At 35.6% G+C, this 16,157-nt stretch overlaps 3 protein-coding genes across 5 annotated transcripts in view; 1 reads left to right on the plus strand and 2 right to left on the minus strand.

Annotated features, from left to right (window-relative positions):
* The window catches only part of LOC125664276 (deoxyribodipyrimidine photo-lyase-like), a 16,830-nt gene extending 16,212 nt beyond the window's left edge, over nucleotides 1-618 (minus strand). The window contains exon 1 of the mRNA XM_048896966.2: nucleotides 1-618. This exon is cut by the window's left edge and continues 605 nt beyond it. Coding sequence (XP_048752923.2) covers nucleotides 1-583 — 583 coding nt within the window. The 5' untranslated portion in view covers nucleotides 584-618.
* Nucleotides 619-971: 353 nt separating this feature from the next.
* On the plus strand, nucleotides 972-11,406 carry LOC125664262 (homocysteine-responsive endoplasmic reticulum-resident ubiquitin-like domain member 2 protein). 3 transcript variants are annotated; one of them, XM_048896948.2, is made up of 9 exons: nucleotides 972-1,095; nucleotides 1,308-1,455; nucleotides 1,626-1,703; nucleotides 5,427-5,510; nucleotides 5,611-5,729; nucleotides 6,031-6,168; nucleotides 6,729-7,022; nucleotides 8,241-8,424; nucleotides 9,761-11,406. In XM_048896948.2, the coding sequence occupies exons 2-9, from the start codon at nucleotides 1,318-1,320 to the stop codon at nucleotides 9,902-9,904; spliced, it is 1,179 nt and encodes a 392-aa protein (XP_048752905.2). In that variant the 5' UTR covers nucleotides 972-1,095; nucleotides 1,308-1,317; the 3' UTR covers nucleotides 9,905-11,406. The 3 variants fall into 3 exon arrangements, with proteins under 3 accessions (XP_048752905.2, XP_048752904.2, XP_048752906.2); XM_048896947.2 differs by having other exon boundaries at nucleotides 1,009-1,121; XM_048896949.2 differs by having other exon boundaries at nucleotides 1,059-1,147.
* LOC125664269 (testis-specific serine/threonine-protein kinase 4-like) lies at nucleotides 10,640-16,129 on the minus strand. The gene has a single exon (XM_048896957.2). The coding sequence runs from the start codon at nucleotides 12,477-12,479 to the stop codon at nucleotides 11,562-11,564; it is 918 nt and encodes a 305-aa protein (XP_048752914.1). The 5' UTR covers nucleotides 12,480-16,129; the 3' UTR covers nucleotides 10,640-11,561.
* Between the last annotated feature and the right edge of the window lie 28 nt (nucleotides 16,130-16,157).

Consider the following 16,157-nt stretch of genomic DNA (forward strand, 5'->3'; position numbering starts at 1 on the left):
AGTATAACACAGGTCTCTTTTGTTGACTGCTGTAACCACGTCCATTAGTTTTAACCCTATTTTTCCTCTTTTTAGAACCCTTTCCAGGACTGGGTATTTCATTTGTCGTGATGTTATTAGAGGTAATGTGGGTTTCTGTACTTCGATGTGGCACTCCCGCATCCTTCGTTTCTTTTTTTGAGGTGCTCGCTCCTGCTGAACTGTCATGTAATACATCAGCATAAGAAGACCAGGCACCTGTTTCTGTTGGATCGTTCACAGAAAGAGCAGATGCAAGTTCTATGTCTAATTCATACCCAAAATCACTAGACAAGTATCCATTTTCAACACTACAACCCACTGGATCCGTAAACGTTTTCGATGGAGGTTGTTCAAAGTAAGTTATATAAATGTTACGAAGTTCGTTGAACTTTTGTGGACTGGTGAGTTGTAAGAAGTCTATCTTTTTCAGAAAATGCTGTCTGGTTGAATCGTATCCATCAAGAGAAACTACCATACAAAAGCATTCATCTGCATCAATCACCCCTTCCCGAAAATTAAATAAGATTTCCCTTATGCAAGTCGTGGTCTCATGTGTCTCCATCTTCGGGAGAGAAAAAAATGTTTACATAACTTGTATCGGAAATCCTCTAGATTGTACATTTCGTATTCAAATTTCGATCCCGATGGAATAAACTCTGCTCGTTATAAAAGCATATTCCTCTTATCTCCTTAAATAATTCATTCAGACAAATAGAGCAGTTGTGAAATGTTTTACATATATATTAACCTTACTTTTCAGCATGTGAAATTGGTTAATTTGTGGGCTGTTACTAATTCGGGTTTGATGTTCCTGCCAAAAAGTCGTTAATTTCCGTTACATTCCGTTGCATACGTTTTCTTTGGTAAAAACATATGAAAAAAAAGATATATAGGGTACATACATGTCGTGCAGATATATTTGTACATAGAACTCATGCAAGTCTTTATTTTTAAAATCTTTCATTAGCAAAATTCTTATCTCCAACCAATCAAAAGACGCCAACTTTAGTTTTAGTGACGTCATTGGACGACATTTCCCATCAAAATAATAGAACTGAACTGGATCGTAGGACGGTAGGTCACTAGAAGAAAGGAAGTAGGTAATTTGCAAATACGTGGATCGTTGGTAATTTACAGATATGTTTTTAATGAATAATGTATACGGGAACTTTGTTTAAATGACATTTAATTATCACGAAGATTAGAGAAAAAGGTCGACCTGTAGGTATTGATTTTTGCGTACCTCTCTATGTAGAGTTTGTTTACTTTGAATTTCTTTGATATAGGGTCTATAACATGGATATAAATGTTCCTGTAACGTTAGTTATTCGTGCACCAAACCAGAGGATAGAAGACCACACAGTAGAATGCATGCTTGGATGGACAGTAAAGAAGCTGAAGAAACACCTAGAGGTTGTCTATCCCAGCAACCCGGTGAGTGATAGCAATGACCCCCTTCATTAATTCAAAGTACCTTGACATAATGCTATAATGTTTATTGGGGAATCTACAGCATGGGTGATGCAATGTTTCACGGGGACCACGTTTAAAGATTAATATTTGAATATCATGATATCTATTAATTTATATTTTTTTGTTTTCAGAAAGAAACACAACAAAGGCTTATATACTCTGGAAAGTTGTTAGCCGATGAAATGACATTAAAAGACATAATAATTCAGGTAATCTATCAAAAATAATTGTTAGCTGATGAAATGACATTAAAAGATGTAATCTATCAAAAATAAAGGTGCAGTGTTTCTCTGTACAGTTATAAATCTGAATTTTGATCAATGAATAGTTAGGCCAAGATAAATAAATAGTCTGTTTCCTATTCCAACCTGGAAAAAAATAGGGTAGGTAGGTAGGAAAAACATTTTATTTTATTTCAACAGTTTATCGTTTAAAATTCAACTTTGAGAAGTACAGTTTTTGAAGATCCCGAGATGTTTCACTGCCACTAACAACCCTGTGTATTATGTAGGGTCAACATCCGGTTCACATATAAACTCTAAATAATATTATATTTCAAATCCGGCTAAATCACCAACAGAACTACTGCCCTGAACTTCATACGGCTCTGTGTTTTTTGGAATGTTGTTTACTGGCCAGCATAATATTGTAGTTTTGCAGTGTTTTGGCCATTCAGATGGACAGTCCTTCATGATGCATCTCAAAAATTCTAAACAATGATTCATTGTTTTTTACCGTAGTCATAAAGTTTTCTCCCTCTTGATGTTTACATTTTCCTATTGTAATTACCTGTCACAGGGCTCACACTGGACCACAATTTTGAGTCGCAACCTGGCATGCGTGCATCGTCTCCTATACGTTTACTGTTAGATCTATAGTTCATGTGTATTATTCAAGAGGCATATACAACATATCATATATATGTCTCTTCTTATTCTTACATGATGTATACAACATAGCTTTGATTAACTTTTATCATAAATCACTATTATTATAATATAGTGAAAATTGTATTTCAGCAGATTGCCTTTCAGTCAGTCTAGATGGAAACACACAATTTATTTATCTTGGCCTTACAAAAAAAAGAAAAGAATGAAACACTCTATCTATATTGATGAGGCCATCATTAAGAATTTTTTTGTTTGATGTACTCCGACCCACATTTTTCAAGTCGGGTAGGTAGGTCGGTAATTTTTTTTTTATTAGCCGAGTTGCAACAAAGTTGAACCAGCTTTTGGTTTGGTGATGCGGGTGGGTGGTTGGGCGTCAACAATTGGTTTCCGGATGATAGCTCAAAAAGTTTAAAATCTAATCAAATGAAAATTTGATATATTGTTGGGTACCAGGTAAGGAAGACCCCTATTGATTTTGTAGAAAAATTGTCAAAGGTCAAGGTCACAGTGACCGAAAATAGAATGAAAATTTCAGAAAAATTTGGTTTCCAGATGATAACTCAGAAAGTTTAAATCTGAATCAAATAAAACTTTGATATATTGTTGGGTACTAGGTAAGGAAGACCCAGTAACTAGAAAAGTTTAAAACTGAAATTAGGTCTTCACAATTATAAATATGTCACATCATTCCTGACTTTACAATGTATCCCATGCAACTCGGCTTATGCACCCCTGGGTGCATATATTGATTTTTTATTTATTTATTTATTTTTTTTTTTTGGAATGTCATGAAAATCAGATTTACAAATTTATTGATGTTTTCATTAAACACAACGCTGCCAGACAGAATAGAGTTTAGAACATTCATTTTGTACACACGTAAATCTTCCAATGTCGTCTGAAATTTTCTAAGGACGTTTTGTATTTGTCACGGATGAGGACCTCTACCAGTAAACTGTTGTTAAGAAATAAATTAACACCCCTTTTTAGTACCACCGATTGATTCTTCTATTTGTGGTTTGACATTCATAATAGTAATCACTTAAACACTTAAATGTGATCCATGAATATCCAAGTGAATTACATGATGACAGCAATTTACAATCAGTTTTAATATTGCCCAATATAATTTTAATGCCAACTTCTCCGCATCGTTCAGTTTGTTGTGACGATCATGTCCCATTCGTGTGTCTCAGTTTAAGAGCATGGTAAAAGTGCCTTTCACCTATTAAATCGTCATAACATTTAAATAATCCCATATCAAAATTTATGCATGCTTTTACAGAAATATATATAGACCATCAACTTGAACACAGACTCATGGTCCGCCCTAATTTTGATGCACTATCTCATGTGATTTTTGATTTAAGTAACATGGCTTTCAAACTTTTGTACACAAATACGATCAGCTTGGACGGGGGAGTTCGTAGCTCCTTGTTCTATCTTGTTGGTAGATAATGTGGTAATTTGGGGGCAGAGATGCAGTATATTTGATCGTTCATATAGATAAGTGCTTGAAAGGTTCCCAGATTAACAAATGGTCATTATCAAAGTGAAAGTAGAACCAAAAGATGCCCAAAGAACATTTTGATACAGTCAAACAAAAATTCTGTAAAACAACTATAGTCCAAAAAAATGGCATCAAGTTTAAAACTAATTCGAAGAATGTCTACTTTCCAGGGAGCAAAAAAAAAAGTTAAATTTCGAAGTGTGGAAAAAACGGTTGGGTCGGGGCCAGGGTTGGCAAAAAAGTGGTCAATATGAGTATTGACTGGGCCGGTGATCAATACTGGTCAATATAGTTAAAACCAGTCAATACTGGTCAATAATGGTTAATACTGGTCGATTGAAAATTATTTGGTCATTATAGTCTGTGTTATTTATTTTAAATGTTTAAGTGACCATTATGGTAAATACTGTAATTCATAACATGCACTATCAGTTTATAATATACTTATAAGTCATAATACATTGTATTAGATAAATAATGTACAAATGACCCTGTTGAATTGGGGAAGATGTAAAAGTTTCTGTTCAAATTCCTTAGTTTAACAAGAACTACCTATATTTTAATAAGTATTGTTTGATCAATCTTCATATTAAGTGTTAAATAAACATTTGAGGGGGTGGGTTGGTGATGTTTTCATAACAATAACACACATACTGGTCATCTCTGGTCCCTGCCTATGCTTATTAACACCTGTCAACTCTGCTTCCTGTGCTCAAGTAATGTCCAGCTACCTTTTATTCTTAATCTGTCCAGGTACATGTATTAACAGGTCTGTCTCCAACTGTCAAGCTATGCTATAGAACTGTGACCCTCTGGTAGGTACTGAAGATATTTTGGTCAGTTTCAGCAAACCAAATATATTAAACTTATAAAATTACATTTGATTATCTAATGAAAAATATTAATCAACAATTGATCCATATAATGAAAAGATTTATCTTTGCAAGAAATGTACAAAAATAGGAAATTGGACAGTTTAAATCACAATTGACCAGTATTGACCACTTGGGGAGTATTGACCGGGACGGTTAAAACCACTGGTTATAACTGGGGTGGTTTTAACCGTCCAACCCTGGTCAGGGCAATTTTACGGGTCGGTCGGAGTACATCAAACAAATCAATTTTTATTTTAAGCCTGAATACATTTATACATTGTGTATTTATATATAGAGAGTTTTTTTTTCTTTTTGTATCTACTTATTGTTAAAAATTCAGATACCTACAGATGTTCTGTACAATATCAGTTAAAATAAAATGTGTGAGACGGATTTAGCATACCATACTAGTCCATGGTTGAGAGAGACCACTTTTGAAAATTAGCATTTGATGAATCCCGGATCACGAGATTTATACAGTGTTGTGATCGATGAGATCTTCCAGGATACTAACATTTTACCAGTTTAGAGAATTTCTTTTTAACTGTCATATCCGGGAGGACATAACACTCATGAATAAAAGTTAAAAGCTATCCTTATTTACAATTATATTTTCCCACAGAATAAAGAACATGTTTATATTTATGATTATAGAATGAAGAAAGACTTCATCACACAGTTCACTTGGTGTGTTCTCCATCCGTGGACAATTCCTTTATTGAATCTCGAAATCATCCAGTAAGTGTATTGCCTTCAATATTTTATTTATAATGTACTGAAGAATGAATTTTTTTGATAACTTTCCATTGTTGTATCTGTACTCTTACTTTTTTTAAAGGAAAAATCAGTAAACAGCAATATTTCATCCACGTATACGACATCAAATGTACATAGTTCTGAAGGTCTACGTCACCGTTTACATCAGGATCAGACTAGCCAACCAAGCACAACTGCTAGGTGAGGAGAATGTGGTTATGTTGTGTATTTAGACAATGAGTTTGTGTTTATATAGTGTATAGGGTGTGTTTTTGTACTGCCAGCCTAGATAAGGAGTCTGTATTTATATTGTGGACTGCTAGATCAGGAGTGTGTGTTTATATTTACAAACTGAAAATGAACCATGCCCCTATTGAAAGGAGTAATAATTTTTTTAATACTTCATCAACCCACAAGGAAAACAGATTATTGATATTTCAAAGACTGATGATTATGCAATAGAGTAATATCTCATGTTCATTTATCATTCTTCTGTGAACAGCTTTGGCAGCACAAACTCGACCTCACAGCCCCCTCCTATGATGATGCCAAACAGCCCAGGGGTAGCCCTGACGCCGGAGCAGTACATGATGATGATGCAGAACTATTATTACCAAATGAACACTCAGTACATGCAATAGTAAGTAATTTTTATGTCCATGTAATAATGCAGAAGCATGCTTCAGTGGGCACTGATTAGCATTTCTTATGCAACCAAGAATTTATCACTCTAATCATAAGGACCCAACAATTCAAAGTGGAATGTAAACTATATTTATAAGATATTTAACTCATACACAGTCTTAGGGATCGATGTCGGATAAAAATCTAAAATCAAATAGGGGATAAAATCTTCCATAAGTTTCTGTGATCCGACATTGATTACACTTTAGTGGAAAAAGAAAAAAGATAAGCGACTGTTGAAAACCACATAATGATATTACATTTTAATGAACATTTAATAGTTTTAATATACACTCTCATTTGCGAATAAAGAGTAGAAAAGATATACAGAGTGTTATTTATAATCTTATGTTTTTACTTGTTAATTGATTTTAGTTTCAACAGTCATCATATTTAGTTTTAAGGGGAGGGGGGTGTGTCTTTGGTGACCACTATGTGAATTTAGTTTTTTGTAAGACTTAGACTTTGAACTTTTTGATCTCGCCCCTTAATACAAAAATGTTGAATAATTTACAGCTACCAGACTGGGACGTATCAGCCTATGAATGGGTCAGTAGTATCTGAACAGGAGACCGAGGCCCCCCGGGAAAATGTCCAGCAAGCACCTGCTGCCAGACCTGATAATGCCAACCTGGTGATGAATGCACAGGGTGGAATGGAAGATGATGACGATGACGAGTTTGGTCAGCGGGACTGGCTAGATTACGTGTACACATTCAGCCGATTCCTGGTACTCATCAGCATTGTGTACTTCTATTCCAACTTCACTAGATTTCTGGCAGTCGCAGCTTTCTTCTTTTTGGTTTATCTGTAAGTCACCTATTCTGTAATTCAATGCTAAACTCTCGAATACTGGGGAATCATTTTAATTTGTGGGGGCCATTGTTTGTGGGTAAGCAAAATTTTCCTGGTTTGTGGGGACGTAATTTTGTGGGTTAGCAATAGGATGTGTCACTAGGAGAGATAACCCTATTGGTTTTTAAAAGAAATGTTTGAGGACAAGTAAGTTCATGGGTAAGGGTGACCCACAATATCCACAAGCAGCAATCAGCGATTTTTTTCCTTATAAAACTGGTACCGATAAACGGTACCATTCCCAATGTCAAAAACTGTAGATTTTTCCCAATTTTGAGACTAAAAATTCTCAATTCAATTGCCGAAAAATAGGCATCTGACATCGTAATTTACTTGGTCCGAAACATTGTACGAGTTAACTAAAATGTTAACTTCCGGTATTAAATCGAAAGTACAAAATATGGCAGTGTGCGTGTTGTAGAGCTACAATTAATTTAGAATGAGCCTACGACGATTCTTTATGTCTCACAACAGGAAATATTACCGTAAAAAGTTTATAAGGAGATGAATACTTCTTTTTTTTTTTTTCCTTTTCTTTTAGTTGAAATCATTTGCCGATACATTGGTAAAAAATTCCCAGTTTGTTGTATTTTGACGCTATTTTTCCCAATCAAACCGGTACCAGTGGGTAGAAAAAAATTGCTGATGTAGAACTTTTTGAATCATTCTGCCACAAAATGAAGTCCTTTCCAAGCCCTTTCAAAATTTAAATGAACAAAAAATTTCCACAAAGTATATTTAAGCTATATATGCATGACATGTTTAGACCGCTACAGCCTTGTACACAGTTTCTGAACAGTTGTGCTGTACAGCTGAGGAATGACCTTGCTTATAGTGGGTGCACATGTACAGTCAAACCTCGTTATCTCAAACTCAATGATGCTGAGAAAACACTTTAATATGAGATGCTGAGGTTAACATACTTAAAAGAAAATGTTGTTTGGACTTACAACTCACTTTGACATATCCATGACATTCGAGATATCGATGTTTGAGATACCAAAGTTCAACTCTATTTGATGATAAGCTCACTGTTTAAAATCATTTTCCACATAATTTTACAAAATCATGATTTGTATGAAGAAATTTAGTTTTTGTAGGCAGAGTGTGCAATTATCTAGTGTACCAAAAACAGTAATATATGATTTAATGACATTGCTGTCATTTTCTCAGGTATCAGACAGGGTGGTTTAATGTCCGTCGACGAAATCCTGAGCCAGAGAATGAGGACAATCCTGCTCAGGAACAACCACAACAGACTGAGAACACTCCGAGGGATCCGGAGACTGAGGAGAATTCACACAGGACTGAGGAAGATCCGGAAAGGAATGAAGAAAATTCAGATAGGACTGAAGAGGTAGGATATTAACAAGTGCAGAGTAAACCAGAGTTGTCAGAGTAACTAGAGTCATCAGGGTAACTAGAGTAGTCAGGGAAACTAGAGTCGTCAGGGTAACTAGAGTAGTCAGGGTAACTAGAGTAATCAGGGTAACTAGAGTAGTCAGGGTAACTAGAGTCGTCAGGGTAACTAGAGTCGTCAGGGTGACTAGAGTCGTCAGGGTAACTAGAGTAGTCAGGGTGACTAGAGTAGTCAGGTTCACTAGAGTCGTCAGGGTAACTAGAGTCGTCAGGGTCACTAGAGTCGTCAGGGTCACTAGAGTCGTCAGGGTAACTAGAGTCGTCAGGGTAACTAGAGTCGTCAGGGTAACTTGTATAGTCAGGGTAACTAGAGTGAGTAGTCAGGGTAACTAGAGTAGTCAGAGTAACTAGAATTGTCAGGGTAACTTGTATAGTCAGGGTAACTTGTGTAATCAGGGTAACTAGAGTCGTCAGGGTAACTTGTCTAGTCAGGGTAACTTTACAGGGTTCCACACTAACTTTTTTAGGCATTAGTCCTGTCGGACTATTGCCTGGTTCCTTTTACTAGTCCGCGGGGAATTTTATTTGTCCGTCATAAATAGGGAAGTAAATGTGTAATTTAAAAAAAAAAAAATTTATAATTAATACAATGTACTTATAACATAACCAGTATCGATTTTTCGTTTAAGATTCCTGGAAATCCATGATCAGCGAGTCCAATCATACTCCCGATCACATACTATTTTCTCAATACTTGTGTTTACCTTTCACTTTTTAACACTCTCGGTATCTGCGTTGAAAAAGTCTGACGGCTTCTTCTGTTACTCCATAGTCTTGTTCAACCAGACACTCGGCTGTCTCTGCAAATCTTCATCGGAGATTTTTGGAGAAAGCAGTCTCTGGTTGTACGATACTAGTTACTCTGTTGTGGCATGTGTCAAACTAATCATGACCACTGAAACGTTTTACTTATATAAAATTTGTATTAGTCCAATCGGACTGACTAGGCTAAGATTTTATTAGTCCAAATTAAAATTTATTAGTCTGAGACTAACGTTAGTTTCAAACCCTGCGTTACTAACTTGTCAAGTAATGTTAAATTGTTTTAGTCAAAGTATTTTGCAATCAATGCATACAATTGTACTATTTCATGCAATACTTTGAATAAGGTCTCCTGTATTCCAGACAAAATGAAGCAGGTCTGTTTCGACTATTTCAATTGTAATACCTACATGTATGTGCATTTCATGTACATAGATTCACACACAAACCACACGTGTAAAATGACAGTTGAGTGTGTTATGCATTTTCTGATTAAGATTTGATTTCTGCAGGAAAGGAATACCCCTCAGACAGACAACACAACAGAAACAGAGGAGCCCCCGCCCCCCGGAGCTCTGGCAGTGGCATGGTGTTTTGTGTCCACTTTCTTCAGCTCTTTAATACCCGAGCCTCCTGCTCCAATCAATGCCAATTAACATCTCAATGCCAAATCTAACAGAAATCCACTCATAACATGTCCTGTCAATGAGTATCCTGTGATGACTTTTTATACATGGGCATCATATTGTATATAAGAAAGTTACCCAAGTTTCATTACAATCTGAATGTCTCAGTGTTTTTGAATGTTCATGCATATATTTTTAAGAAAAAATCTGATGTGACTTGTGATGTTTATTGAACAACATGTACATTTATCAATATTTTATCAGTTATAAACCTATGCTGTTCCATAGTTTTTAGTTCACAGAAAAAGCACAAATCTTTCAACTTGACATAAGAAGCAGTATGTTTTAAAACTTAGATATAGATATGTAGGTTGCTGGCCCAGAATAATAATCTTGTGCTTCTATTACATGTATTTATTTATGTCTGTAACACAAACAAAACAGACATTTATCCCCTAATTAACTTATCATTTTGTTTTGTCTCGAAATCCATTGTATTGTTCAAAATGTTGTTATGTTGTGACTGCCCAATCATGTTTGTTTATCTTTGCTATATTTTGTTTTGGTTTGTCAGTTTGTATTTATATATGATTCTGTTACAAAAGAAAATAATCAACACTTATGTACTCCAGATTTAACTATAAAATTCATATTCACCGCATTTACTTGTACATATTGGAAAAGGGTTTTGGAACATAAAATACCGGACACAGATTCAAAAAATTGAATTAGCTCACAGTCTGCATTATGTTTAAAGAAATACTAATCTTGTTCAATGAAAGTATGTTGATAAGTCGAACAATAACACGATTGTAAATATGTCATATAGTTTTAATTTCCATTTATTTCTAAAGCAATGTGATTAATAGGTATGTGATGTAAACAAAGGCATTGTATATCTACTTGTAAATACATGCTTTGTATATGATATTGACACACTTTGTATATAACTCTGTATATAACCGTGCTGGTGCTAAATACTCTGAACATTGTCCTCGATGAGGGTACGCAGACGATGACGTCATGAAACGCGAGAGGGAGTGAATGCGTGTGAGTGACGTATGCTTTATCGCTGATGTGCGAATGCAGCTGTAGGTATGAATTGTGTACAGATTTTTGAAAATTGAAGTGAGTTTTAGTATAATATTTCAAATCTTCTGAAGGTCTAAATTTGTGGTTTTACATTATACAAAAAAAATGCACTGTTTATTCCATGTCTCCATCTTGACATGATATGAAACTTCTGTTGAAACAGTTTCTGTCAAGTACCGTAAGCTTTACATGATATGAAACTTCTGTTGAAACAGTTTCTGTTCAGTACCGTAAGCTTTACATGATATGAAACTTCAGTTGAAACAGTTTCTGTTCAGTACCGTAAGCTTTACATTTCCTTAGAAATGATCGTGATTTGTGAAATCCATTTTGTGTCCTGTCATATTTCTACAATTGTTGGTTATTTTAATTGTTAACAAGATGGTATTAAATATGGGAGCATTCTGCTTGTCTGATGGAAATAAAATGTATAAACAATAGTGATTTGTTTAATGATTTAATTATTAAGTTATTATCAGAATTCAAATAATTATTAAAAAAAAAAGTAAGTTCAAATGAGAGAAAAAAATATTGAGAAAGTAGTTTGTTTTCCTGATCCCAGAAAGTGATATGCATTGACCACCTAAAGCACGGATTAAGATGCCTCGCCATCTAGCTCTGATGTTAGATTTTGTGTTTCTATCAATGTCTCTTCATTGTCCGATTTCTTATCATCCTCTTGTTCAAACATTTTGAACCAAGGTTCAAACTGAATGTTTGATAACAGCACACGTTCGGGGAGTAATGAAAGCATTTTGGCGAGGAGTGTTTGGCAGGCTTCCGACACTTCGGGTTTGGTGGGAAATACCACCCTCTTTTGAACCTGGTTCAGGAGTTTCTTGTGATTAGAATCATCGAATGGGAGTCTTCCGTATAGCATGGTGAATAAAACAACCCCCATGCTCCACACATCGGCGAAAAAGGGGTTGTATGGTGTTCCCATTAAAATTTCCGGTGGAGCATACGCGAAGCTTCCGCAGTAAGTCTCACTTGGGGGAACCTCCTCCAAGTTCTTGGGCGTTGGTACCTTCTTAGCAAATCCAAAGTCAGTAATTTTCAAGTGATAATCTTTATCCAGTAAAATATTTTCGCATTTAAGATCACGGTGGACAACGCCTTTTGCGTGCATGTAGACCATGCCATCGTGAAACTGCCGGAACCATATCCCGCACTGAACTTCTGGTATAGCCTTCTTGCACCTGATGTAATCCAGCATATCAACATGGCCCAACTCCATTACCAAAAAGAAGCGTGTTGTGGTTTCGATGACTTGATAGAACGAGATGAGACAAGGATGTTTTAGAATTTTGATCACTTCAATTTCCCGCGGCAGAAATCTGCAGAGAAAGTCTTCCGGAGCTTTTCTTTTTGAAATAATTTTAATGGCAACTTTGTGTCTTCGGTTCGCATCAAAAGCGGATCTCACACTCGCATATGAACCTTGTCCAAGCATTCTCCCCACAATAAAACCCTGAGTTTCTAAAATCTGGAAAATAAATAAAAGTGAGGTCATATATACAAAGATTTAGATTTTTTTAAAAGTTGGATACCGAGTTTGTTTGGAAGATTATAAATTTACAATAGTCACCTGGAAACGCTTGTTTGCCTTGCTTTTAAAGGTACTTGTATTTTCATCTTTGCCTTTAGCCTCAGTTCTTGTTTTACAACCTTCATTTTCCATTATATTCCCAAAGTTACATTATTGCTATCGATGAGACGATGTTGTTAATCATTGTGACGTCACAATCAGTTTATTGCCTCTGATTTTGATGACGTCACAAGATCCCTGCCATCGTGACATCTCTTTTCGTTGCCTTTTTCTTGTCTTATTTATAGGATTAAACATTCTTCTTGAAGAATTTATCGATGTGTAAACTCCGGACATTTTACTCACAAACTGAATAAAAGTGCGAATTTATTCTAAAAGAATGTTTGATTCTTATAATTCCAATTCATTCACTTTATCAACGATTGCAAAAATTTGAATAGTTTCCCCGCACTACGTTATTTGTTTTCAGGCGTGTATGACACCATCGCGTTTTTTGGATTTATTGATGTATAAACTCTTGTTCAGATTTTATTATTTTTGTCCAATCAAAACAATTGTAATAAATAACATTGGAATTATAGGCCTACATAGTATTTTTTTTTTTTTAAATCTACCATTTCTTTTTCTAAAATTATTTTCCATCTCCGATATGCGGAGTTCTTGAATGATTTAAAGTTTATATTGTAATAAATATTACTTCGTATGTCTGGGCCTGTTAAATCGCATAAATCGTCTAACTCGTAAATGCATTTGAAGGTTTCGGTTGAAATAACACGCACACCCCTCCTCCCTTATATCGATGTCGGACGGACACTTATGGGAGTTCCCAGTTTATCTGAAATAGATCTTTTTATCTTGCATGTAATTGCCCCCAAAAAGGTGTCGGCAATTGTGTGTCGATGCACACCACCCGTTCTGGCGTGTAATTAGCCTACTTTCCGTGAACATTTCATCATAATTATATCAGAGGGCCCCCAGTTGAAAGGCAGTTCATCTCGGGATGTATTTGATTAATGGTATATTTGTCTTATTCTAATCCCTGGATGATAAAGTACATGAAATAAATAAATTCAGAGTAAAATTCTTAGGTACAAGTAAATGATTTCCATAACGTTGAGATTATTTTTGTAAGAAGAAAAAAAAAAAAAAAAAACCCACAGATAATCGTATAATTTTAAGTTTTGTAAAAAAAAATTGCACAATGTAGTCCTTGTCCATCGGGAATACTCAAATGTACATAACCAGGCGGGACATACCCCCTCGCATGCAATGATTTTCTATGAACTCCCGTAATGACATTGACCTTTCCATCCCAATATCAATAGAATTCTTCCTCTCTTGATAACAAAGCTACATGTGAAGTACGGAATTAATGAAGCACTGAGGAAATGTGGTCTGTGCAGTGTTTACAAGCTGAGCGTTACACACACCGAGGAAACGTGGTCTGTGCAGTGTCTACAAGCTGTTAAACAACACCACTAAATACATGTACAATGTATGTAAAAATAAGCGTTTAATCAAATAAACCAGTTTCTATGGTGACATATTTCTGCCCCCAACATCCATGATAAATTATGTCAGCATGCGTGAAAAGTACGCCATCATGCAAGGTAATTATGTTTGACATGCCAGCCACCAATCTTTGGATATTTATAAATTTACTTGCCACGCCAATATCTGAAATCATACTGTCATGCAAGATACAATTAATATGCATGCGACTCAATTATGTCAACATGTGATATCATTATGTAGACTTACAATTTATTTATGTCGACATGCGACTTGTTTATGCTGACATGCAATATACCTGTACTTATATGGACATGCGACCTATCTTGCTTGTTGACATAAATAAGTCACATGTTGCATTTGGACATCAAATAAGTCGCATTTCAAAATAATTATGTCACATGCATCTTACATATTCGATGATTCTGATTCAGATTCTGGCGTTAGATTTTTGATAAAGATTGCTAACTTGCATGTCAACATAATTATCTTGCAGGTTGACATAAATAAGTCGGATATCAGCATAAATATCATGCATGTGCAAGTTGACATATAAATGAATTGCATGTCAACATAATATCTTGCATTTTGACATACCGGTAAATAAATCGCATGTCAACATAAATATCTTGCTGTTGTTGACATACCGGTAAATAGGTCGCATGTCAACATAAATATCTTGCTGTTGTTGACATTTATCATGTAGGGGGTAGAAGTATGCCACCACACGTTTCAGATGTACACTGTATGTCTAAAACACAAAGTCTGCAGTTATTCTTAATATTTCATGAAAATTACAATGCAATAATTATGAAAACAATTTATGATTGACGAATATATAAAGTACAAAAATTCTTATGGGACACAGACTAAACTATATAACTGTAATAGAAAAGTGGGACACGTTTCATATACCACTGACCATTCGTGAACTGTCATATGGATACAAGCTAGCATTGCTCACGGCGAGTGTGACTGGTCGACAGGGAGTGCTTACTCCTCCTAGGCACCTGATCCCACCTCTGGTATATCCAGGGGTACGTGTTTGCCCAACTTTCCATTTTGTATTCCTGGTAGGAGTTATGAGATTGGTCACTGTTCGTTATCTTCGCCTTTCATGTGTCTCATCGTCGCAAGACATGGCTAAAGCTATGTAGTGAACCCGTCAGCCGCGGCTTGAGACAATGCATGGATACGAAAATGTACCCTTTTAGCTCACTTGAACCAGTCTCAAATTTTGTCTGTTGTCTTATGTCCGTCCGTCTGTCTATAAACTTTTCACACCTACCACAGGGCCAATTTCAACCAAATCTGCCATAAAGTACTCTGGGGTAAATCGAAGTTCATGTCATATTCGAAAGGGAGATAATAAAGGAGGTGTAATACCAGGAAGTGGTATTTAAAAAAAAACTTACTTCTCAAGAACGCTGAATCAAACAAGCAGCATAGCCAAATTTTATATGAAAGCTCCATTTCATAATAAAGTTTAAATATCATTTAAACTAGGAGCCGCGGGACCAAGGAGGGTCCCAATAGGGGTTCAAATAAAAAAAAATTACATATAGGGATGCATGGAACACTCTGCTTTCAAGATCGTTTTCTCTAGAACTATAAGACGATGGTGTAGATTTATAGTGCAGACTGCGGGCCAGTAGGGGCCCTGCTACGTAGAAATACAAGGTTGCAAATTATCAAATTTATATGCAAGCATCCTCATGCTGTGTAGGATCTACCACATTTGTTTACACAAGGGTCTGCATGTACGAGATTTTGACAGGAGGTTTGGAGGTTATGAAACTTTTTAAATAGAGTTTCCCCTTTTTTTGCCGACACGATTTCTCAGAGATGGCTGGATATTACTCATACTGACATACTGAAACTCAACCATGTTTGTTTTGAGTACAACTCTGAGCAAGCTCCGAAGCATACTCGAAAAATCTTGAGCATGTACTCCATTTGAGTATGAGAATGATTTTATAAAAGTTTTATAACCTTCACTTTTGAGCATGTGTACGATTTAGAACACGGAATTCGAGGATGAAAACGTGCTCAAAGTTTTATAACTTATAGACTTCGGAGATTTACCTACATGTAATACTTCATAATACTGAAGCGGTTGAGAGTTATTCC

Source organism: Ostrea edulis, chromosome 1, assembly GCF_947568905.1.
Source record: "Ostrea edulis chromosome 1, xbOstEdul1.1, whole genome shotgun sequence".
Taxonomy (NCBI): Eukaryota; Metazoa; Mollusca; class Bivalvia; order Ostreida; family Ostreidae; genus Ostrea; species Ostrea edulis.